The sequence below is a fragment of the Phyllobates terribilis genome, unplaced genomic scaffold (genome assembly GCF_046119375.1).
Source record: "Phyllobates terribilis strain yellow unplaced genomic scaffold, ASM4611937v1 Scaffold_4__5_contigs__length_816908805, whole genome shotgun sequence".
NCBI lineage: Eukaryota > Metazoa > Chordata > Amphibia > Anura > Dendrobatidae > Phyllobates > Phyllobates terribilis.
In genome coordinates, this window is record NW_027362764.1 from 456,060,509 (window position 1) to 456,086,444 (window position 25,936).

General features: G+C 42.7%; 1 protein-coding gene across 2 annotated transcripts in view; it reads left to right on the forward strand.

Moving 5' to 3' along the window:
• The window catches only part of LOC141265487 (cadherin-6-like), a 343,088-nt gene that overhangs the window by 117,497 nt on the left and 199,655 nt on the right, over window positions 1-25,936 (forward strand). For both annotated transcript variants that reach the window (XM_073678638.1, XM_073678639.1), the window contains one exon: window positions 18,625-18,999. In XM_073678638.1, the coding sequence (XP_073534739.1) occupies window positions 18,766-18,999 (234 nt within the window). In that variant the 5' untranslated portion in view covers window positions 18,625-18,765. The remainder of the gene's footprint in view (window positions 1-18,624; window positions 19,000-25,936) is intronic.

Consider the following 25,936-nt stretch of genomic DNA (forward strand, 5'->3'; position numbering starts at 1 on the left):
GGAGTTGTAGTCTCCTCTTCAACCCGGGTACCACACGCACCGCGATTACGCTGCAAATTCGCGGCCATTGAATTTAATTGAAATGCAGCAAATCCACATATACCTGCGGGTTTGCTGCGTTTCAATGTTCCTCAATGGCTGCGAATTTGCAGCGTAATCGCGGTAGAAACGGTCATGCTGCGTTTTGCAACGCAATGCGAATTTGGCGTGCTAATTAGTGCATCATGTGCACAGCACATCCGAATTCACATTGCTTTGCATGGCAGACTGTTTTACAAGCGTTTTCGCAGCCGTAAAAACGCTACAAAAACGCTACGTGGGCACTTAACCTAAGTTAGAAATTTATCTTGTTTGCTCTTTCACAATGAAAGAATGAAGTATTGGCAACATGACTAATGGGCCGTGTATAGTGGAAATTCAGGGCGCCTTAAACTTCTTGGCTAAAAACTGAAGAACTCTCAAGAATCTACTTCAGGAGCTACATTCCTGTTAGCTCAGTTGTAATGGGAAATAATTATAATTGTCTTGAATGTAGAAACTTCATCTTATTTAATAAAAAATATATCAAGAGGTAAATCATTTGTTAAAATCAGCATTAAATGTATCAAAATTGTTTTGCTAGAAGGCTATAGTCATTTTGGTGCCAATTCATTATGATTGGCGTTTCATACACCAGTCTTAATGAGGGGAGTGCAGCAAAAAGGGAATCTGTCAGCAAGGTTTTGTTGATAGCAACATGATGTAGGGACAGACCCTGATTACACCGATGTATCATTTAGTTTACTGGGGGCAGCAGTTGTGATACAATCAGTTTTCTCTGCTGCAGATCTAGTAGTGCTCTGAATGCTGAGCTGTGTAAAATCTCACCCACCCTACTGATTGGTAGCTTTCTGTATACACTGTATATTGTCAGAAAGCTGCTAATCAGTGCTGGCTAGGAAGCACAAAACACCTAGTCCTGTAGTGATAATCTCCTTCTGAAAAACACTAATTTTATTGAAAAAGCAAAACACAGCCTAGTAAGTGACACATCACTGGAATCAGGGACTTTGCTTAAAGATCATGCTGCTTTCAAATTACATAGCACAAACCTGCTGACATATTTCCTTTAAGGGGCGCATGCCACTTAATGAATTTCACACATCTTAGTAGTAGTAGTGTGCGCCTTTGTGCGTCTTGGCAGAAAATTTTCTCCAGTCAGTGACTGGAGTAACATTTCTGATGTAAGAAACGCTGCCACTAATGTTAGATTTGACGAGCTGGCATAGCCATGCCCCATCCTGCCTCTTCTCCTCCCCAGCATCATTTTGATGGAGCTGCCCAAAACTTTCAGAAAAACACCAAAAGTCACAACATTTCTGTGCAGTTGTTTGTTGAAACCTTATATTCTTTTTAGGGGTATGTTTTCATGTAACATATAGAGTCACAAGCATAAGTTGAGCCACTGAAAAGCCAAAATCTGCTGGTGCCGAGGGCTCCTATCAGGTGGACCTCTCAACCCTGACCACAAAGGTCCAGTAATGATGACTGATTTACCCTGAATAATGAATCTTGGGCAATAATGTTAAAATGACTCTTTTTAAAGCAGAAGATGTCTAGTCCTCTGCATTGTGCATCTTCTGCTACATTTCCAAACTTCTGAAGTAGTTTAGATGAAACCCCGTTACAAGGCTGCTGTGTCATCTATCTGTACATGACTATTTTCCCTGTGAATGTAGAAGTCCGTTTCTAGTAAAGAAACATTAAAACCCAGCGTGACACAATGCAATCTAAACACTCCGAGCCTCCAAGTATTCCACAAAGAAATGAGGCGTTTCATACAGAAATATATTTTCACAAGATGATTTGTATAATCATACCATATGTGATATGAAAAGAAAATAGAAGTTGGACGTAATTGTATTTGTTTATTCAAGCACAGTAGGCGCAGCAGTCCGCTTCCTATGTTGTCTTTGCCATCTTTATATATAAGAAGGGTTTACAGAGTGTCTGGATGATGACCAAACCTATAGTGTGTGCTATGGAGATGATAAGAGAGGAGCCAAGTGATGAAGGCTTCTGGGAAGGCTTATATGTGGCTGAATAAAGTCAGCACATACATCTTTAGTTATGAGGTCCTTGCTAACTCTTTGAGGATGCACGCTCATGCGACAAGTCATTATAATTAAATCTAATATGACCACTTTATCACAAAAGGACAACTCTTACCATCATTGTGTTGTGTATAGGTCTCTAAAACATGTGAATGTGTGCTTTTTAATATATAAAGGAGTATTCCCAAGTTTGGAAGTTATCACATTTCCATAGGATAGGGATAACTTCTCAATCACTAGGGATCCGACCACTGGGACCTCCACCGATCCTGAGAACAGGGGTTCTGTAGAGCCCCTTGTGAATGGAGCATTGGTCTCCATTCATTCTTATGGGAATGCCAAAACACAGTGCTTGGCTTTAGACCAGTGTTTCCCAAACCCTATCCTCACGGCCCCCCACATGTCATGTTTTCAGGATCTCCTTAGTATTGCACAGGTGAGAGAATTCCTGCTGCCTTGATGATACTTCAATCACCTGTGTAATACTAAGGAGATCCTGAAAACATGACCTGTGGGGGGCCGTGAGGATGGGGTTTGGGAAACACTGCTTTAGACTATGTTCACACATCATGTTTTTTTTTTGAGTCACAAATCTGCAGCAAAACTTGACCTCTCAAGGGAGGTTTGCTGTGGTTCTTTCTTGCAGTTTTGGTGCTTTCTTTATGCGTTTTTTCAGCGATTTTTTTTTTTTTTTTTTTTTTTTTTCACTGTCTTTCTGTCTCTTTTTATGCATGTACATAAAGTTATGTGAAGAAAAAGAACCACATTCTACAGTATTTTGACATCAAAAACGCTGAAACAAATTTTGATGCGTTTTTGGTGCATTTTTTCAGCCTTTTTTTCACCACCCATTTCTTCCTATGGGTGAAAAAACTCTGAAAAAACACTGAAAGAAGTGACATGCTCTATTTTTCCAAAAAAACATGCAAGGCACAAAATCCTGAACAAAAGAAAAGACATGATGTGTGAACTAAGAATTCTGGAATCTCATAGACTCTTCTGATATTGCAAAAGACAGAAGAAAATTTGCATAAAAAAGCATCAAAACACGCTGAAAAAACCATGATGTGTGAACATAGCTTTATTGGGCGGTCCTATTAAGAATGAATGGAGCGGCAGAGCGCATGATGGACCTCCGCTCAATCACAATTGGCTCTTCAAATCCCTGGTTCGGAATTGGTGGACAGGCCAATGATCAGACCCCCAGCAGTTGGAAAATTATCTCCTATCCATAAATTCTAAACTTGAGAATACCTTTTTAAACCGTAATCTCAATTGATATATTATGTGCTAAATCTGCAAATCCTTTTATGGTATAATTATGTTGTCTCATTCCTAAAACATCATTCATCATCATTCCACTAGGTGTCTTTCTTCTGTTTTACTTGCTGTTTAATGTCGTCCAGTGTAATCCGTTTCTGGAAGCAAAGGCACTGAGACCGATTGCAGAAAGTGGGGACTGGTTTTCACATCTCTGTTCCTACTCTCCTTTCAAATTGCATACTGGCATGACAGAGAAGCAGGCTTTCAGTTTTGGACAATTGAACAATATTTTGCCAGCACTATTGTTCCTAAAACTATCTTTCTGTCACCTCCAAGCATGTGTTGTGCCTGTCATTGGCCGTTGGACAATGCATGCTTGGAGGGGAGAGAAAGGTAGTTACAGGAACAATAGTGCTGACAAAATATTAATGATGAGGATCTGTTCATTCAAAAAAAAGTGTATGGCAATTTTCAGAGCATGAGAAACAAGACAGTTTCTGCATATACTGTATCAAACCAACAAAGAACCAAAAACGATCAATAAAATCCCCAATATCTTGATGTGTCATGTAAAAATAAATCCTTTATTAGAAAAATATATTAAAATTGATTTACAGGTAAGTGGCACATAATAGTAGGAAAAACATACACATGAAAATAGACAGCACATCACATCATGGGATACCCAAGAATTATTCTAATATATAATAATAAATACATAATACCCCATGTAGTTCAAAGGGCGTAATGATCTATTAAACCCTAGCCCTGTGCTATCTCATAAACAGCAGATATTATAACTTTCACATAGCAATGAAGTAACATGACCAAGTGCTGGGTGATGCTCAATCCACCCACCTGAAAAAATAAACCAGAGTAAAGTTATACTATACCCAGTGGTGAAATGGCAGGGTAATGAGGTAATAGGGTACCCAGAGTGGACACACATCCACCCCAACGCGTGTTTCGGCACGGCCTTTTTCACATACTGTATGTGGAGCAACAGTAGTTATAATGCGGTTGGCTAAATAAATATAAAATCAGCCTACAGGCAGCAATATTGCTGAAACAAGAAAATGAAATATACTCACCTATTTTATCCCCAGTGTTCCAGCAGTCTGATACTCTCCTAGTCGGTCTTCTATTCACACTGGCTGCAGACCACTGCCCCACATGACCCTCAGTAATGTCATGGCATGTACTGCAGCTACAGCCAATCAGGGCTATCGCACTGGAAATCTTGCTTCAATAACCCTTTACATTTGTTGTAGGGGAAGAGGGCAGCAAGACAGTGCTCTTCTTCTACAGGTTTTGTGTGAAAGAAAGATCTTTAGGATAGGTCATCAGTATTAAATTAGTGGGGTCCAACACCTGGCACCCCCATTGATCAGTTGTTATCATCTCCGTCCAGATCTGAAGAGCATAGCTCCATTCTCTATATAGTGGCCATTCTTGGGTACTGCAGTTCCACTCCTATTCGCAGCTGTGTTTTTTGGTTCCATTCATTATTTACATGCAGCCACAGCAAAAGCAGATAACAGTTGATTGGTGGGGGTGCTGGGTGTCAGACCCCCACTGGTCTGATATTGATGATCTCCCCTACTGATAGATCACCAGTATCAGTAGTCTGGAGAACCCCTTTCAGTAGATACTCGCACAGGTTCCTTTCAGGGTATGCCTCTGTGCCATGTTATGTTACAGCTACAGCCACCTACTGTGTCAGCCTCATCTTCTGTTGTTCCCTGTGGTTATGGAGCTTACTTCCGTTATTCTCAATAAGAGAAACAAAATAATAGTCTTGCTGTTATCATACACCCCCTGTACTTGTAACACACTACTTGTTAAAGGACAAGCAAAGTTACAAAGTTCCTGCATCTGACCACTTTGGCTGCCTAAAATTATCGGAAAAATACATTGCCTAGCCCCTTATATCAGCAGCTTGCAGTATAATTTTTTCTTACCAGATCAAGTTATTTTCTATTTTAGCTGTTATAAGGGCAGGTGCAGATGACCGTTTTCTCAACATCCAAGAAAACTGGTCCGATTATGCTAATCACACTCTGATCAGATTCTGGTCAGAGTGTGATCAAATTTTCTTGGAGGTGGAGAGAGAAAGAATAGTTTCTACATCTGCTCTATAAAGTCAGTCTGTGAAAATTGGACTGAACTCGTATGTCATCCAAGCGGTCTGATGTTTTACACGGACCAATAGTGGTGAATGGGTGAGTGCCGTCTGGTTCTTCGAGGCAAATCGTGCATGTTGTGATTTTTTAAAAAAAAATAAGCATGTAGTGCCCCATAAAATAACATGGGGACGAGTGCTATCTGTTAACACGACGGATAGCACTCGTCCGAAATATATAGTCGTCTGCACAAGCTCTAATACTGAGTAAGTTCAGACTACATTTTTTTAGTACAGGTCATTTTGGGTTTCATCTTTCCATTTGCACCTTTCTTTAAGTCTGTTTTGTATGTATTCACTTGTATTTTTATTTTTTGTTTTTTTAAAGGGGTATTTCCTTCTCCAAGATCCTATCCCAATATGTAGTAGGTGTAATAATAATAATATTAGCAAATACCTCCAATTAGAAATGTAGTATATTTTTTCTGATTTGCTGTGTCGCTTTCCTCATGTGCAGGCATCGCAGGACCTTAGGTATCCACGGTTACGACCACTGATAAAGTCACAGTTAAGGCCCCGTCACACTAAGCGATGCAGCAGCGATCCCGACAACGATACGGCCTGTCAGGGATCGTTGCTGCGTCGCTATGTGATCGCTGGTGAGCTGTCAAACAAGCAGGCTCACCAGCGATCAGGGGAGCAGCGACATTGTGGAAAGAATCTTTCCACGATGTCCTTCTCCTGGTTACCAGCCTGCTGAAGCAGGAGCAGGCTCGTAACCATGATAAACATCGGGTTACTAAGTGCGCGTGTGTCCCTAGTAACCCGCTGTTTATCATGGATACCACTCTGCTACCGTGCGCGGGAGGTTACCGTTCACCTTAGCAGAGTCGTATCCATGATAAACATCGGGTTACTAGGGGCACGCGCGCACTTAGTAACCCGATGTTTATCATGGATACGACTCTGCTAAGGTGAGCGGTAACCTCCCGCGCACCGTAGCAGAGTGGTATCCATGGTAAACAGCGGGTTACTAAGTGCGCGCGTGCCCCTAGTAACCCGATGTTTACCATGGATACCAGCCTGATCGTTGGTCCCGCTGGTCACACACAGCGATGTGTGCCGGCCAGCAGGAGGCCAACGACCAAAAAATGGTCCAGGACACTTTGCAGCGATCAGCGACCTCACAGCAGGGGCCTGATCGTTGCAAAGTGTCACACATAGCGACATCGCTGGTGAGGTCGCTGGTGAGTCACCAAAACCATGACACAGCAGCGATCTCGCTAGCGATATCGCTATGTGAGACGGGGGCTTTAGTTAGTTAGTTGCTAGTGGTCGTAACCATGGATACCTAAGGTCCTGCGATGTCTGCACATGAGGAAAGAGATATAGTGAATCAAAATTACTATACTACATTTCTAGTATTTGCTAATATTATTATTATTACACCTACTACATATTGGGATAGGATCTTGGAGATGGGAATACCCCTTTAAGTTCATCACTGTGGGCAAAGGTTAGGGTTTCCAGATGTTTTTTGTGGAATGTGTGACTTTTCTCACTTAAAGGTTACAAAAATGGTTGAACAGAGCAGATAAAAAAAACACATCTTTGACTTTGTGCAAAATTAATGAACCGCGTGTACTACTTTGAATTTGGAGCAAAAAACATCAGCGAATAGCACAAAAATAAAGAAAGAAAAGTGATTTAAGAAAAAAACGCAAATGATGAATTGAGTTATTAAAGTTATATACAAAATGAAAATAAATGGGAAAGATTAGGGCGCAGCTAGACGGCTGTATAAATCAGAAAGAGATCAGATTGCAGTGCGTGGACTGGCCGGTGGCTCTCCCGACCTGAGTGTGACAGCTTCATGTATTTCTATGCAGCTGTCACTCTCCGGAGAGCCGCCGGCCAGTCCATGCACTGCGTTTCGATCTCTTTCCGATTTATATGGTCATCTGACTGCATCCTTCAGGTGGGAAGGAAAAGAAAGTATATTATGGAAGATAGTATAAAGGACAGTCAGTTTCAATTGCTGACAGAATCGCCCCATTCCTAACATATGATCATATAATAGGAACTTATATAGAGAATGATTGCTCTAGGCCTGTGATAAAATCCATTGGTACAACTTATTTAATATTACTTGCTCATCCATTTATCATTTTTTGTACTGTAGAAAGTGGGTAATAATATGAATAATATTGATCCCGCTAGATTTCCCATCCCCACTGCTCTTTGCCCCTGTAAGCATATCTACATGCATAATGAAAGCCATGATTGGAAGCGATGAACAGCTTTACATGGGAAATGATTGTGGGGCTTCAATCAGCAGGACAGCGACTATGTAAGAGGTCTCCATTAAATGAGGCAGATGATTATCGATGGCCTCATAAAGTGGCAGGATTCCCAGCAGAGGAGCCAAAGGAACCAAAGTTTGAGTCCAGAAACAGAAGCTAAAATCATTTAATGTGAAAGGTTACATCCCCCTTAATAATTGAGCTGCCCAGTAAACCCAGGGACTTATTACAGAATTTATACTTTTTCACGACCTACTTTAGATGGATCTGAAATCTGCATGGGTCACTCGCGGTAAAAAAGAGTGCACTTCTTCATTTTCATTGCCCAGATATTAATATTGATTTTCATCCCTTTGCTATTGTATATTTAGCAGTGTTAACAGGACCTGCGAGTGAATGAGACAGGTAAATTAACAAGATTTATTAACCTATAAAGTGCTTGAATTTATAATTGTGCCAGCTTCCTCGAGATGTTTTAGATATAATTATTGCCCAATATCTTTGCAGTCAGAAGGAAAATGAACAGAGCGCGGCTTTCGGCGCACACACCTCATTGCAATTGGATTAGCAGCCGAAAATCATTTCATTTCTCATCTTCCACCTTAATTAGGATTGTGCTGTATCCCTCGCAGCTTACATAAGTTTACCAGACAACGCGGGGTGAGATGGTAAAACAAGAAAACCTTTTCTGTCACATTCTACCTTGGCGCTTACATGGTAACTATATGTCAAGTGCTCGGCAACTAGTAATAAATGTCACCGGAATCATAGCGCTTCCCGCAGTAACAATGTCTTTGTGTCAATTTATTCGGGAAGGTGTTGTTTCTGTCTTACTTATTTATCTAGCAGTCAATTAGGCCGAGAAGAAAAAACCTTTTCACGGGCGGTAATATTTGGGATATTTTCTAAGTGGACATTAAACGGCAGTAACGATAATGTAAGTAACTAATTATAAAGCTTGCTGTAGTTGGCAGAAAGCAGGAGCTGATTAGTCACATCTAATGAAATAAAAAGCAGATGTTTTCTCGGGAACTGCTTAACTACATGTTTCTGGGCTGGAAATACAAGCACTACTGCCGCTGCGTGTGTCATAGCCATTAATTGGTGGCTTCTAATAGGACATTCGGCTGTTCCTGTGGATACAGTAACCCCTGTGCACTGTCTCATTTTCCAATTGCTTGGGCAGACACTTGACACTCTTTACCTTTGCCAGCAGTAAATTGCAAGGTTGTTTAAATGCCGAAAGAATACATCCTATCAATGTTTATCAATGTAACTGTAGGATTTAGTTAGAAAAAAGTTTATACGCATATATATATCTGTGTGTGTGTATATGTGTATATATATATATATATATATATAATATGTCTGTGACATATTGTGAGGCATGTGGTATGATTTTCTAGTGCATGCAGATCATACTGTCTTCTTTCTCCTCTAATTGTACCTAGGAGAATAGAGCAGCATGTATTAATGTCATGGCGGTTATAATAGGGCAGAGAGAAAGGCAAAGAGCGAGGATGCAGTGGAAACTGAGAGGAAGGGAAAGAATCTTGCAGTGCCAGACAATTGCACATTTCAGGGCTTGCGATTTCTGACAGATTTAGAATGACCCACCAGCTGGGTGACAGGTCTAAAACGACAACATAATTATTAGTGTGACTTGAGTGCTGAGACCCCATTTCATTGGGCATCAAGCAACTGTCTTAGACTTTTTTATTCCTATTAATGATAACCTGTGTGTAGAATCAGTTTTGTTTAGTTTTACTTGTGACACTGCAGCTACAAACTGGGCTTCATTAATGGCTTAAGTATAATATTCCACACCCCATCGGGTTTTTAGGAGTAGCTTTATAGTATGTAAGAAGATGTACTGTAGAATAAGAAACTACGTTGTCTTTAACTATTTACGTGGCATTAAAAAGAAACTTTCCAGAAAAGCTAGAAAATACTTTTGCTTTATGTATTTCTTTGGAACTTGTTACATTGAATAAGTAGTCTGATCTTCAGGTAACCTGTTGTAGAGTGGGATGAATTGGACAGATATTAGATGTACTGTCATATTTATGTGAGTAAAAATGTTGGCGTCCAAAGGGTGGTCCTAATCAGAAATTGATTGCTATCGCTATTTGCTTACTCATACAGCAAGGCCTGTTCTTCATTCACTTAAGACCAACATACACATTAAATTGTCTGCTGAACCTGACCATATTGGCAGGCTTAGACAAATGCCTAATGTGTATGGGGGCCACTCGCCTCTCCCCCGATGGACGTCAGGGTAGATAAGGATCCGGCATGTCCAATATCAGACTGCTGATCCTTTTTTCTCACTTAGATAAGATGGTGCTGTAGGAGTCTAGCAGTGGCTCTCTTCTAGAGAACACAGGAGTTGGCAGAGCGAGCGGTCCTGTGTATGGAAGAGTTGGGAGAGATAGCTGCTGGTCACGCGATCGGCTGAACCATCGTTTGGCAGCTATCTGGTGTGTTTGAGCCCCTTAGACTGCCCTCGTGACTTACAAACATCAAAAAAGCAGGGATTTCAATAAATAAAATTCTAAGAAAATTCTAAGCCATGGTCAACACTAGTCGTTTTTGGTTAGGACAGTTTTTATACATATATTAGTATTTGATACACTGCAGATTTTGCAAGTTTTCCCACCTACAAAGAATAGGGCAGCACAGTGGCTCAGTGGTTAGCACTGTTGCTTTGCAGCGCTGGGGTCACATCTCACCATGCACAACATCTGCAAGGAGTGTGTATGTTCACCCTGTGTTTGTGTGGGTTTCCTCTGGGTTCTCCGGTTTCCTCCCACACTCCAATGACATACTGATAGGGAATGTAGATTGTGAGCCCCAATGGGGACAGTGCCCATAATGTCTGTAAAGCGCTGTGGAATTAATGGCGCTATATAAGTGAGTAAAATAAATAAATATTAGCTGTAAGTGTATTAAAGGGAACTTGTCAAGTCATCTCACTGTCCCCAACTGCTACTATAAGGGTATGGATGCAGATTTCTGATAAGGACTTTTATGTTGCACACTAATGCTGCAATCTTTAAAAAACTGCTAATGAGGCAGGATTAGTCCGGTGAGGCTTTTATTCCTCAAGACTACATTTTCCTTGGACCCTCTAATCATGCCTCCCTGGACGTGATTAACATCCTGCTTGCAATATTCTTTATGGTAGTACCATTATACAGGCTATCAGTCACGCCCAGGGAGGCAGCACTAGTGCGGGGGAGAAGTCCCCTTCCCCTAACAAGTCCTGCCTCATTGGCATATTCAACACTGCAGAAGAAAAGGTCATTTTTAACATTGAAGCTTTATTGTGCAACATAAAAGACCTCATCAGATTGAATAAATCCCCATCCACACATCCATAGATTCAGTTGTGGACAGTTAGAGAATCTAATCAATTCCCTTTAAACCTTTAACCCTTTAACGACGAGTGCTGTACAACTATGGAGCGGATCAATAGATTGGGCTCAGCAGCCGAACTTGCCCCATTCCTGGCACATGTTGGCTGTGTTAATTAGCCATCATTTGCCTCTAACAGCAGCGAATGGAGACCAGTGTTAACCTGTTAAATGCCGCTGTCATTCTCTGACAGTGGATTTACAGTGTGTGGCCTGGGGATTTCGCTGTTCTAACCATCTATCACCTTCCTCGACATGATTGCGAGGCACCAATAAGTGGCCATGACAGTCGGGGGCCTGCTGAACACTCCTGTGCCTGTCATGACCGTACTCCTGTGGATGCCAGCCTCTGGTTTGTGTTCATAGGAGGTTGTGATTTGTATTTTATTCAGGAATACTACAGTATTGCTGTATATAGTATAAGTGATTGGACGGGGTCAGGTTCAAGTCCCCTAAGAGGACTAAAAGATAAAGTAAAAAAGAATGTATTAAAAAAGCCCATAAAATTTTAATCACCCCTCTTTTCCCCCATTTAAAATAAAGATTGTGAAAAAATACATTTATGTGATATAAATCTCTAAAAATCCGGTCTTTCAAAATACAAAATGAATTTACCCAATTGGTAAAAACTGTAAAGAAAAACAAAAAAACAAAACACTAGAATTTTGGGTTATTCTTGGTCACTACATCTCTGCAAAAAAAATGCAATTCGAAACAATCAAGATGTCATATTTGACCCCAAAATGGTATCAATAAAAACATCAGGTCACCCTGTAAAAAAAAAAGCCCTTGAACAGCTCCATCAACCACAAAATGAAAACGTTACAGGTCTCGGAACTTGGAAAATAACGACACATTTTTTTTTTACTTTTATACCATTAAAATAATAAATGACTTGGAGAATCATATATCCAGGTCATTTTTACTCCACAATGAACGCCATAAAAACAAAACCCAGAAAACAAATGCGGAATTGCATTTTTTGTGCTATTTCACCTCACTTGGAATTTGTCCTCGTTTTCCAGAACATTATATGGTAAAATGAATGGTGTCATTCAAAAGTACAAGTCGCTCTTCAAAAAACAAGCCCTAATATGTCTATGTGGGCAGAAAAATAAAAAAGTTAGGACAGTAGGGGAAGAAAAAACAATAGCACACAAATGAAAAATGTAACTTTAAAGGTATAAAGAGAACGTCTTATGAAGAGTGGACCTGTCCATATACCTTTATGGGACATATAAAGGTGTCTCCAGGTTCAGGATCTTCCTACTGTGGTGGACTTTAGCCGATCATGCGATGCATGGACGGCCCTTCATTATTTTGCTCTGTTTGCAGTGAGACACTGATAAAACTAATCGGTACATAAGATACATAATGTAGGGGATTCTCTGCCGCTACCTAACCACTAGTACAGTGCCTTGTGAAAGTATTTGCCCCCTTGAACTTTTCTATCTTTTGCCACATTTCTGGCTTCAAATATAAAGATATAAAATTCAAATTTTTTGGGGAAGAATCAACAACAAGTGGGACACAATCGTGAAGTGGAATGAAATTTATTGGATATTTTAAACTTTTTAAAAAAATTAAAAACTGAAAAGTGGGATGTGCAATATTATTCGGCCCCCTTGAGTTAATACTTTGCATAGCCAGCTTTTGCTGCGATTACAGCTGCAAGTCGCTTGCGGTATGTCTATCAGTTTTCCACATTGAGAGGCTGAAATTCTTGCCCATTCTTCTTTGCAAAACAGCTCAAGCTCATTGAGGTTGGATGGAGAGCATTTGTGAACAGCAGTTTTCAGCTCTTTCCACTCAATTGGATTCAGGTCTGGACTTTGACTTGGCCATTCTAACACCTAGATATGTTTATTTTTGAACCATTTCATTGTAGATTTTGCTTTATGTTTGGGATCATTGTCTTGTTGGAAGATAAATCTCCGTCCCAGTCTCAGTTTTTTTGCAGACTTTTTTTATTATTATTATTTATTATTATAGCGCCATTTATTCAATGGCGCTTTACATGTGAAAAGGGGGTATAACACAAGAACAATTACAATAATCTTGAACACAATGTGACAGCGACTGGTACAGGAGGAGCGAGGACCCTGCCCGCGAGGGCTCACAATCTACGAGGGATGGGTGAGGATACAGTAGATGAGGGTAGAGCTGGTCATGCAGCGGTATGGTGGAGCGGTGGTTACTGCAGGTTGTAGGCTTGTCGGAAGAGGTGGGTCTTCAGGATCCTTTTGAAGGTTTCCACGGTAGGCGAGAGTCTGATACGTTGGGGTAGAGAGTTCCAGAGTAGGGCGGAAGCACGGGAGAAATCTTGTATACGGTTGTGGGAGGAGGAGATAAGAGGGGAGTATAGCAGGAGATCTTGTGAGGATCGGAGGTTGCGTGCAGGTATGTAACGGGAGACTAGGTCGGAGATATATGGAGGAGACAGGTTGTGAATGGCTTTGTATGTCATGGTTAGGGTTTTGAACTGGAGTCTCTGAGCAATCGGGAGCCAGTGAAGAGATTGACAGAGAGGAGAGGCCGGGGAATAGCGGGGGGGACAGGTTGATTAGTCGAGCAGCAGAGTTTAGGATAGATTGGAGGGGTGCGAGAGTGTTAGAGGGGAGGCCACAGAGCCGGAGGTTGCAGTAGTCAAACCGGGAGATGATGAGGGCGTGCACTAGTGTTTTTGCAGATTCATGGTTTAGGAATGTGCGGATCCGGGAGATATTTTTGAGTTGGAGTCGGCAGGAAGTGGAAAGGGCTTGGATATGTGGTTTGAAGGAGAGCTCCAAGTCCAGGGTTACCCCAAGGCAGCGAGCTTGAGGAACTGGGGAGAGTGGGCAGCCATTGACGTTGATAGATAGGTCAGTTGGGAGGGTTGAATGAGATGGCGGAAGGATGATGAATTCTGTTTTGTCCATGTTAAGTTTTAGAAATCTGGCAGAGAAGAAGGATGAAATAGCAGACAGACATTGTGAGATTTTGGTTAATAAGGAGGTCATATCGGGTCCAGAGAGGTAGATCTGTGTGTCATCAGCATAGAGGTGATAATGAAAGCCATGAGACTCTTTGAGCTTTCCCAGGCCTAAGGTGTATATGGAGAAGAGCAGGGGTCCTAGAACTGAACCTTGGGGGACACCGACAGATAGAGGGCGAGATGAGGAGGTGGTGTGTGAGTGGGAGACACTGAATGTCCGGTCTGTTAGGTATGAGGAGATCCAGGATAGGGCCAAGTCTGTGATGCCGAGAGATGAGAGAGTCTGGAGTAAGAGGGAATGGTCCACTGTGTCAAAGGTCTAGGAGGAGGAGGACAGAGTAGTGTCGCTTAGATTTGGCGGTTAGTAGGTCGTTTGTGACTTTAGTCAGTGCAGTTTCAGTAGAATGGTGCGGTCGGAAAGCAGATTGTAGGCGGTCAAAGAGGGAGCAGGAGGAGAGGTGGGAGGACAGTTCAGAATGGACATGTTGTTCCAGTAGTTTTGAGGCATAGGGGAGAAGTGATATGGGGTGATAGCTAGACACGGAGGATGGGTCAAGGGAGGGCTTTTTGAGGATGGGTGTGATTGAGGCATGTTTGAAGCATGAGGGGAAGACACCAGTTGTTAGTGACAGGTTGAAGAGGTGGGCTAGAGCTGGGATGAAGATGGTGGTAAGGTTTGGGATGAGGTGGGACGGGATTGGGTCAAGTTTACAGGTGGTGAGGTGTGATTTGGAGAGTAAAGAGGAAAGTTGATCTTCTGTAATGGTGGAGAAGGTGGTTTTGGAGGAGGAGGGTTGAGTAGGTGTGGGGAGGGGCTGTGGGGGCTTTAGGTAAAAGCTTTGTCTGATGGTATCAAATCTTCTGCTTGAAGAATGAGGCAAAGTCTTCGGCTGAAATAAGAGGAGAGGGAGTAGGCACTGGGGGACGGAGGAGTGAATTGAAGGTGTTGAATAGTTGTTTAGGGTTGTGAGACAGGGAGGATATGAGAGATGCAAAGTATGTTTGTTTTGCTGCAGTGAGTGTGGACTTGAAGGTAGTGAGGGACTGTTTGAATGCGATGAAGTGCTCATTGGAGTGGGACCTTTTCCATCTACGCTCAGCAACCCTGGAGGCCCGTCGCAGTTCTTTAGTTAGGCTGGTGTGCCAGGGTTGTCTGTTGATTGTGCGAGCCTTGGTATGCGTGAGGGGGGCGATCGAATCGAGAGCTGCAGCGGTTGTGGTGTTGTATAAAGTGGCAGCAGCATCTGCATCATGTAAGGAACTAATGTCTGTAAGAGGGAGGAGGGATTCAGAGAGAGAGTGTAGGTCAAGGTGTTTGAGATTTCTACGAGGGTATGCAAGTTTGTGGAGTGGGGATTGTTGCCCCGGGGAGGAGAGAGAAGAGAATGTGAGTAGGTTGCGGTCAGAAAGAGGGAGAGGTGAGTTAGAGAGGTTAGATAGGGAAAAGAGGCGGGTGAAGATGAGGTCCAGCGTGTGGCCGTCTTTGTGGGTGGGTGTGGAAGACCACTGAGTAAGACCAAAGGAGGAGGTGAGGGATAGAAGCTTAGAGGCAGCTGAGAGGGAAGTGTCAATGGGGATGTTAAAGTCGCCCATGAGGTTAGTGGGGATGTCAACGGAGCGGAAATGAAGTAGCCAGGTGGTGAAGTGGTCAAAGAAAGTGGTGGTTGATCCTGGGGGGCGGTAAATGACAGCTAGTTGGAGGTTGGATGGGGAGTAGATGCGCACACAGTGAACTTCAAAACAGGGGAGAGTAATTGCGGGCGGCAGTGGGATATGGGTGAAGGAGCAGTTTTATGAGAGGAGGAAATCTATTCCTCCACCGTGCTTGCCAGTGGGGCGGGGGGTATGGGAGAGGTGGAATCCGCCATACGAAAGTGCAGCAGGAGAGGCTGTGTCGGAGGGGGTGAGCCAGGTTTCAGAGATGCCGAGGAAGGAAAGCTTGTTAGTGATGAAGAGATCGTGAATGTAGGAAAGTTTATTGCAGACAGAGCGAGCGTTCCATAGAGCTCCTGTTAGTGGAACTGGGGAAGCAGGGGCTGGGCGGATGGGTATAAGGTTAGAAGGGTTATGAGAGTGGGATAGATTGTGGGTAGGAGGTGGAAGTGATTGTAGGGATGTGGTGAGGAGGGCCGGGATTTGGAGAGATGTCGCCGGCAGTAAGGAGGAGCAGAGAAAGCGTTATTAGGTGGGAGCAGGAGAGGGCATGAGGTAGCTGTCTGTGTTTGGAGACAAAGGATTGTATATTGAGGAATAGCTCTGAGGAGGAGGTGAGATGGGTGGGGAGAATGGAGGGAGAGATGAAGAGTTCCTTACTAGGTGTAGGGATTAGGGGTGGTTGTATGAAGTGAAGGATTAAGGGGGTGAGAGTGAAAACAAACACAAACATTGTTTACTGTGACTTAGTATCCAGTTACCTTCAGTTCACTTCAGATTCAATTTAGAATTAATTCATATTTCTCACACTTAAGCAATGGACACTTAAGGTGATGACAAAAGACTAAAGTCTGACACAGACTCCTAGTTCTCAATATATGGGCTACAGAATGCATTCAGCTGTGAAGCTGATGGGAGTGGTCTGTGCTCATCTTGATCAGCTGATTAGATTGAACCAGATGCTGGATGCTCAAGACAGAGTAAACAAGGCCATAAATGAAAGTGGGGGGTGCCTGGGTCACATACCAGTAGGACATAGGGGTAGAGAAATATAGAGAAATCTGCATGGTAGTCAAGACGGAAAAGTTGGGTGACGTACCATTAGAGAATGGTAACAGGATGACTTTAACAGGTTTTCTTCCAGAAAGGCCCTGTGTTTGGCTCCGTCCATCTTCCCATCAATTTTAACCATCTTCCCTGTCCTTCCTGAAGAAAAGCAGGCCCAAACCATGATGCTGCCACCACCATGTTTGACAGTGGGGATGGTGTTTTGAGGGTGATGAGCTGCGTTGCTTTTATGCCAAACATATCGTGTGGCATTGTGGCCAAAAAATTAGATTTTGGTTTCATCTGACCAGAGCACCTAATTCCACTTGTTTGGTGTGTCTCCCAGGTGGCTTGTGGCAAACTTCAACCGAGACTTTTTATGGATATCTTTGAGAAATGGCTTTCTTCTTGCCACTCTTCCATAAAGGCCAGATTTGTGCAGTGTACGACTGATTGTTGTCCTATGGACAGACTCTCCCACCTCAGCTGTAGATCTCTGCAGTTCATCCAGAGTGATCATGGGCCTTTTGGCTGCATCTCTGATCAGTCTGCTCCTTGTTCGAGATAAAAGTTTAGAGGGACAGCCGGGTCTTGGTAGATTTGCAGTGGTCTGATACTCCTTCCATTTCAATATGATCGCTTGCACAGTGCTCCTTGAGATGTTTAAAACTTGGGAAATCTTTTTGTATCCAAATCCGGCTTTAAACTTCGCCACAACAGTATCTCGGACCTGCCTGGTGTGTTCCTTGGTCTTCATGATGCTCTCTGCATTTGAAACAGAACCCTGAGACTATCACAGAGCAGGTGCATTTATACGGAGACTTTATTACACACAGGTGGATTCTATTGATCATTACCAGTCATTTAGGACAACATTGGATCATTCAGAGATCCTCACTGAACTTCTGCACTGAAAGTAAAGGGGCCGAATAATATTGCACGCCCCACTTTTCAGTTTTTAATTTTTTTAAAAAGTTTAAAATATGCAATAAATTTCGTTCCACTTCACGATTGTGTCCCACTTGTTGTTGTTTCTTCCCCAAAAAATTAGAATTTTATATCTTTATGTTTGAAGCCAGAAATGTGGCAAAAGGTAGAAAAGTTCAAGGGGGCCAAATACTTTCACAAGGCACTGTACATGCCAGAGTGGCTCAGTAATGTTATTTCCCGGAGGTTACCCCGTGTATCTCTTCTCTCAGTATCATATAATGAATGTATTTTAATACAATGTTACAGTCAACTTGTTTAACAAATTCCTGTTTTCACAGTAGGGTGAGCTGCAGCGTCTTGCATTACAATGAATGTTAGCGCAGGTCTTATTAGGAAATTATTCACATATCGTACAATATGTTCTGCAGTATTTTACTTATATTCCCCCAGTTCCCCCTCCCTGTATAATGCATTGTACACTGGGGCATACTTTTTAACCTTTTGTATCTCTACACAGAACACAATTTCCTTCCGCTATGATGCACATCACAGTGTAGCTCGGGTTGATAGGCATTTTTATCTCATTCCCTCATAAGCAGAAGGATATAGAGGCGCAGTAAATCAGTATAAAATAGACATATTTCCAGCGTGAATTGATGTTTTCCATGAATTTTTAAAATCCATAGCCTCATTTTATCATGGCAGTCATCACAGAGGGAACACTAGCAGCCAGGCACATTTTACTTGGTTTTATTGTTTGTTTAACTGTACAGCTGTAGGTCCAGTAATGTCAAATTATAATTTCTGTTTGATTTTCTTGCAGATATCCTCTGAGAGTCAGAGACCTAGAAATGGGACAGCGAGAAGATTGATGCTGAATACAATAGAAGAAATAACCTGGTTTGGGAATTAAAAAGGAACTTCAAGTGTGTATGCTTCCCGCTCACATCTTTCTTACTGCAACATGAGGACTTTTGGATGCTTTTTATTTCTTGTTTTTTGGGTTTGTCAGCCCCAGAAAAGCTGCACGACTCCTCTTCCAGAAAGGACTACTCCTAGCGCTGAACCAACAGTGGAAGACCTAGAACCCAAGCAAGGAAATGACCCGGAAAAAAGCCGCTCGAAGAGAAGCTGGATGTGGAATCAGTTTTTTCTTCTTGAGGAATATACGGGCTCAGAATACCAATATGTTGGCAAGGTATTGTTTCTATCTCCAAGTCTTAAATCTAGATGTTGGATTGGCATGGCAGACAGTGGAGACAGTTGGGTCGAGAAGTGCATTTTCTTCAGTAATTTATAAAGCCAACATCTGCTATCGGTAACTAGATGAGTGGCTTATGGGAGGAAAGAAGAGCTGCCACACTAGATACATGGCCTGCAAATCTCCAACCAATTATAAAAATGTTTGCAGCTAATCATTCCCTTCCCTGACATTTTGGCAGGATTCCTGCTGCATGTGTTGAACAGCACTTTGTGGGATTGAGACATAGGTAGTGGGTATTACTAAAAGAGAGAAACACGTCTTATATTATAATAAAAGCAGATTTTTTCTTCAGAATTCCCCACCCCTTGCACTCCAGTTTAATACAGGGTATTTCAGGTGAAATTAGATAAAATTGAGTGTATGAATTTAATTTCATGTTGTAGATGGAAAGTTAATGAGTAACCATTACAGTGTTTGTCCCTTTTCACACCATAACATAATCTTTTGTGTTAAAATATATTGTGCGATTACATTACAAATGATCCTTTTTAGCATAAAGGCGTTGTTCGAGATTAGAAAAGCACTGCTGTTTTTTTCTAGAAACAGCACCACTCCGGTCCATGGTTTGTGTCTGGTATTGCAGCTCTGTTCCACTAAAGTGATAAGGACTGAGCTGCATAACACATACAGTCATGGCCAAAAGTTTTGAGAATGACACCAAAATTATATTTTCACATGATCTGCTGGCCTCTGGTTTTTATTAGTGTTTGTCTGATGTTTATATCACATACAGAAATATAATTGCAATCATATTATGAGTACCAATAGGTTATATTGACAGTTAGAATGAGTTAATGCAGCAAGTCAATATTTGCAGTGTTGCCCCTTCTTCTTCAAGACCTCTGTAATTCTCCCTGGCATGCTCTCAATCAACTTTTGGACCAAATCCTGACTGATAGCAGTCTATTCTTGCATAATCAATGCTTGCATTTTGCCAGAATTTGTTGGTTTTTGTTTGTCCACCCGTCTCTTGATGATTGACCACAAGTTCTCAATGGGATTAAGATCTGGGGAGTTTCCAGGACATGGACCCAAAATCTCTATGTTTTGTTCCATGAGCCATTTAGTTATCACCTTTGCTTTATGGCAAGGTGCTCCATCATGCTGGAAAAGGCATTGTTGGGCGCCAAACTGCTCTTGGACGGTTGGGAGAAGTTGCTCTTGGAGGACATTCTGGTACCATTCTTTATTCATGGCTGTGTTTTTAGGCAAGACTGTGAGTGAGCCGATTCCCTTGGCTGAGAAGCAACCCCACACATGAATGGTTTCAGGATGCTTTACAGTTGGCATGAGACAAGACTGGTGGTAGCGCTCACCTCTTCTTCTCCGAATAAGCTGTTTTCCAGATGTCCCAAACAGTCGAAAAGGGGATCTATCAGAGAAAATGACTTTGACCCAGTCTTCAGCAGTCCACTCCCTGTACCTTTTGCAGAATATCAGTCGGTCCCTGATGTTTTTTCTGGAGAGAAGTGGCTTCTTTGCTGCCCTCCTTGAAACCAGCCCTTGCTCAAAGAGTCTCTGCCTCACAGTGCATGCAGAAGCACTCACACCAGCCTGCTGCCATTCCTGAGCAAGCTCGGCACTGCTGGTAGTCCGATCCCGCAGCTGAAACAGTTTTAAGATACGGTCCTGGCGCTTGCTGGTCTTTCTTGGGCACCCTGGAGCCTTTTTGACAACAATGGAAGCTCTCTCCTTGAAGTTCTTGATGATGCGATAGATTGTTGACTGAGGTGCAATCTTTGTAGCTGTGATACTCTTCCCTGTTAGGCCATTTTTGTGCAGTGCAATGATGGCTGCACGTGTTTCTTTAGAGATAACCATGGTTAACTGAAGAGAAACAATGATACCAAGAACCAACCTCCTTTTAAAGTGTCCAGTGATGTCATTCTTACTTAATCATGACTGATTGATCGCCAGCCCTGTCCTCATCAACACCCACACCTGTGTTAATGGATCAATCACTAAAACGATGTTAGCTGCTCCTTTTAAGGCAGGACTGCAATGATGTTGAAATGTGTTTTGGGGGTTAAAGTTCATTTTCTGGGCAAATATTGACTTTGCAAGTACAGTAATTGCTGTTAAGCTGATCACTCTTTGACATTCAGGAGTATATGCAAATTGCCATTACAAAAAATGAAGCAGTAAACTTTGGAAAAATTACTATTTGTATCATTCTCAATACTTTTGGCCATGACTGTACATCCTGCGGACTGGTGTGGTACTGTTTTTAGAAGAGAGCAGCCATGTTTTCCTATTCCTTTTCAACCCCTGTAAAAGAAAAGGGTCACCAAACAGACTCCTCTTATAGATTCGTTTTATTATATGAGCCATTGGGTTCCAACTCTTCTGAAGGTATAAGGTTGTGTATGCAATGCCTTGTTCTGCATACCGTCCATGAATTACATGCGTGACTAATCATTTGAGTGGCCGCCATGCAATACTACACTTGCCTGGCTGGTCATGGTTTCTTTCCTCTGCTGGAGTAGACCCTGATCACATTTAGTGGTAGTGCTCAAGAGTGTGTTGTATGTTAATGGGGTTGCCCACTGAAAACACTTATCCATAGGATTGGTGATAATTTGCTGATCGTTGAGTATCCAACAGCCGGGACCAGCACCGATCGACAAAACAGGGAATTTTTATCCCTGTTAAAAAATGGCCTTGATGCCCCACTGCCTTTCCATTCATTCTCTTTGGGGCTGGTGGAAAGAGCCAAGGTAAAGTTCTCTGCCAATAGGTGAGGGTCCCAGTGATCAGACCCCCCAATGATCAACAACTGATCAACTATCCTGTGATAGGTGATAACTGGTTTTCACTGGACAGCCCTTTTAATTACCTCCCGTAGTCGGATCTACTGCTCTTTTTCACACACAATTGGCATGGCCGCAGCTTTTTGTCCAGTTATTTGGGGAATTCAGTATTGAAAGGTTAATATATGGTGATGTATGTACACTTCACATATATCCTTTTTTAGCAGTAAATACCCACTCTACAAACACCATAGTCTATTCATATCACACAAAATGAGACACTGTGACATACTGCTAAAATATTTTCACGTGAGTGTATTATAGTCTGCACATTAATGTAGATATATGTAGATATATCCCACCTACAGGGCACTTTCCCAGCTGCGGCATGCAGAAGATTTATTACCTAGATTTCCAATGAAAAAAAAAGAAAAATTGCTAAAATTTTAAGTTCATTGAGTTATTTACCGAAGGGGAGAACTAAGAATTATCATAAAATAGACCAAAGATATTAAGCATTATTGGTCTAAAATATTGTGTATATATATGAATAAGAGTCAGGTCACCTATATTTGACTACTATGCTATTTTGACGCCTCTATTGATGTGTCTCCATATGTTTCTAGGTGCCCGGTGCACTTGTACATACGGGGCAGGCTATATGAGTACGAGATATGCACAGCCTCTATAGATAAGCAGGCGTGTAAGCAGCTGTCACTGTCTATGTGCACCTGAGAGCTGGTCTCAAGCAAAAGAGGCTGGAAAAATGCCGAGGAAAAAATATTCTCCATCTTCAGAGTTTCTGAAGAATTGGTTTTCCTTATTACAAAAAGATGGAAGAATTACATGTCACTTTCTATAGATGTCTGCTGCTCTCTCCACATTAGACAGCTGATTTCCGGGACCACCGCCAGTACAGAGGTACTGCTTTATAAAACAATTATACTACAGGACTGTGCACAGTAATAATTTCAGTATAGGACTTCTGATGAGCAGCATGACCCGGCACTGCTCCATGCTGCTCCATGCACTCACCTATGCAGACTCCTGCCTTCAGGTTCATAAATAAAGCAGGTAGGAGTCCTTACATCTCCTCTCTGGCCGCCTTGATGCCATGGAGCACTATACTACTTGCCATTGCATAAGTGAGCACAACATTAGAGGAGAAGCGATGAAGATCAAGCTAACCACCTGGGCAGCTTCATTGGTAGGAAGGCCTGTCTAAATACGACAACCCCTTTAATTACTTAAATTTACGGTTATGATATTCTTATGTTGTATTGTGATAGCGTCGTCAGGTGATGGTACAGGAAGGAAAAAAATCATCTTTCTGTATGCGCACAGCCAGCTTCTGAGTCAGTGTCAGTCGCGAGCATGTGATGTACTTTCCAGTTCTGCTGTGCATCTGTGTAATAAGCTAGGTGTCATGAAGAATGCAGAGCTGTTTATTTTTTCCCACCATCTGCACATTTGCTCGCTATGGATCGGTCTTTTCAACATTTTTACCAATATGTTTTAATTACGGAATGATGATTGAAATGTTTATAGTTTTCATATTTCTCCATGTTGAAATTAAAGCATAAACAGACCAGCTATAAGGGTATGTGCACACAACGCCTTTTAGACGCCAGCGTACCCGCCAAGGAAACGCTGGAGGTATTTTTCCTGAAGCTCCTGTTTAAGGCATTTTTCTTCTCGTTTTTTGCTGCAGCATTGCCAATGTCATATTTTTTTATACTTGTATGTATACAAGCTGCTCCCTGAAGAAAGGTCAGGTCACTTCTCTTAACCACTTTGCATCTTTACAAAATATGAAGCGCTTAGAAAAAGCGCAAAAGACTGAACATATGGACAGCACGTCATTTTTACATTGTAGTGCATACATTTATTTTTTTTAACGTTTATTTAGTGCTTTATCAAGCGGTTTATGGTATGTACCCACCTTAAAAAGATGTTGTGTAGACACATCCAAAGGCTGCTTTCACTTGAAATTTTGGTGCATGTTCTTTAGCTAAAACGTGAACTTTCTTTTCAAAGGAAATAAGTAAAAATTATATGTAGTGTTTTGATTACTGATTTATAGGGAAAAGATTATATAGTCAAGTTTTACATATAGCAAAAGTTCACATGTAGTAAAAATGTACATGTCGTAAAAGATTATGGAAACAAAAGTTACCAAGTGACCAGTGGATTACTCACTACATCACTGGCCTGAAGCATAGAAGCTGAAACAAGACAGACATCCACACTCTTCCACAAACTGTTTTCCATGCTCCCATATCTCTCATATTCTGCTCTCCGGGCCCCCATCTCACACAGACTTCTCCCCATGGTCCTCACCTCTTGCACAGAATGCTTTCCATGGTCCTATCTCACACAGACTGCTCCCTGTGCCCTTATCACTCTTATAGTCTGCTCCACATGGTCCTTCCTCTGTTGCAAAGACTTCTCCACATGGTCCTACCTCTGTTGCAAAGACTTCTCCACATGGTCCTTCCTCTGTTGCACAGACTGTTCTACATAGTCCTCATCTGTTGTACAGACTGCTCCCCATGGTCCTCCCTGTTTCACATACTATTCTGCATAGTCCTCATCTGTTGTGCAGACTGCTCCCCATGGTCCTTCCACTGTTGCACATACTGTTCTACATGGTCCTCCCACTGTTGCACATACTGTTCTGCATAGTCCTCATCTGTTGTGCAGACTGCTCCCCATGGTCCTCCCACTGTTGCACATACTGTTCTATATGGTCCTCCCACTGTTGCACATACTGTTCTGCATATGATGCGCCACCTGGGCCGTGGGGTACTCGGTAGCCGAGCCGGTCGATGCTGGGGGATGTCACAGTAGCAGTGACCCGGTCCGTGACCCAGGGCGGTCAATTAAAGGGAAAGGTAGAAGGGGAATAAAATTTTTATAGATAACGTTCGTGACGCCACCTGCGGTATGCGGCTATATGGGGCCGCCGCTGCGGTGCAGATCCTCTGGAGATGATGGTGACGCAGCAGAGTTGGTTCAGCTCTCCACAGGCAGAGCTTAGCTCCAGGGCAGGATCTAGTGATACTATGGGGTAGATGTTGTTGGTGCGGTGTAGTGCAGGTGATGGCGCAGATAATGACCAGTCCACAGCTTAATGGCGGTTTCCTCTTATCTTTACTTGCGGTTGTTAAGCAGACTGGGGCACGGGTACTAGCTAGTAGTAGAGGTCCGGGCGGCCTGGGAGCAAGTTGGGGATCCACCTTTCCAGGTGAAGTTGTATGCCTTCCCTCTGCGCTAATCTCTTTTGGCCCTGCTGCTTGTAGCTATGCTGAGGCCCTCGTCCCTGACTAAAACGTCTGTTCCTCACCCGTATGGCAGGCAGCTCGGGCCTTCCTTATGTGTCGCTCCCATGTGGCGGTGCTGGGCCCTATGGTGCTGCTGTGTCGCCGGGCGTCTGATGAGGCCAGGAGACCTGTAGTGTCCTGCCCTTCAGTGTCTGCTGCTGGGCCTTCAGTGCCCCACAACCTCGGACTCCGGTGTCTGGTTCTTCTACGCTTCTCTCCTCTGGGGTGAGATGGCTTACATCTCCACTCCCCAGGTCTTTCCTCGTCGCTGTCCTGTATTCAACTCCTCTCAACTAACTCTTACTAACCCCGCCTCCAGATCCCAATTGCTAAGGGAAGGAGCTCCCCTTTCTGGTCTGGAGCCAGAAAAGTGTTGTATGCTGGTATACCTGATTAGGGGACCCCTTCTTGCTTCCAGGCATGGCATCACCCCTTGTGAGAGAGGCAATGCGACTGTGGCAACCGGACTCCTGGGATGCCACACATAGTCCTCATCTGTTGTGTAGACTGCTCCCTATGGTCCTCCCTCTGTTGTACATACTGTTCTGCATAGCCCTCATCTGTTGTGTAGACTGCTCCCTATGGTCCTCCCTCTGTTGTACATACTGTTCTGCATAGTCCTCATCTGTTGTGTAGACTGCTCCCTATGGTCCTCCCTCTCTTGTACATACTGTTCTGCATAGTCCTCATCTGTTGTGTAGACTGCTCCCTATGGTCCTCCCTCTGTTGTACATACTGTTCTACATAGTCCTCATCTGTTGTGTAGACTGCTCCCTATGGTCCTCCCTCTGTTGTACA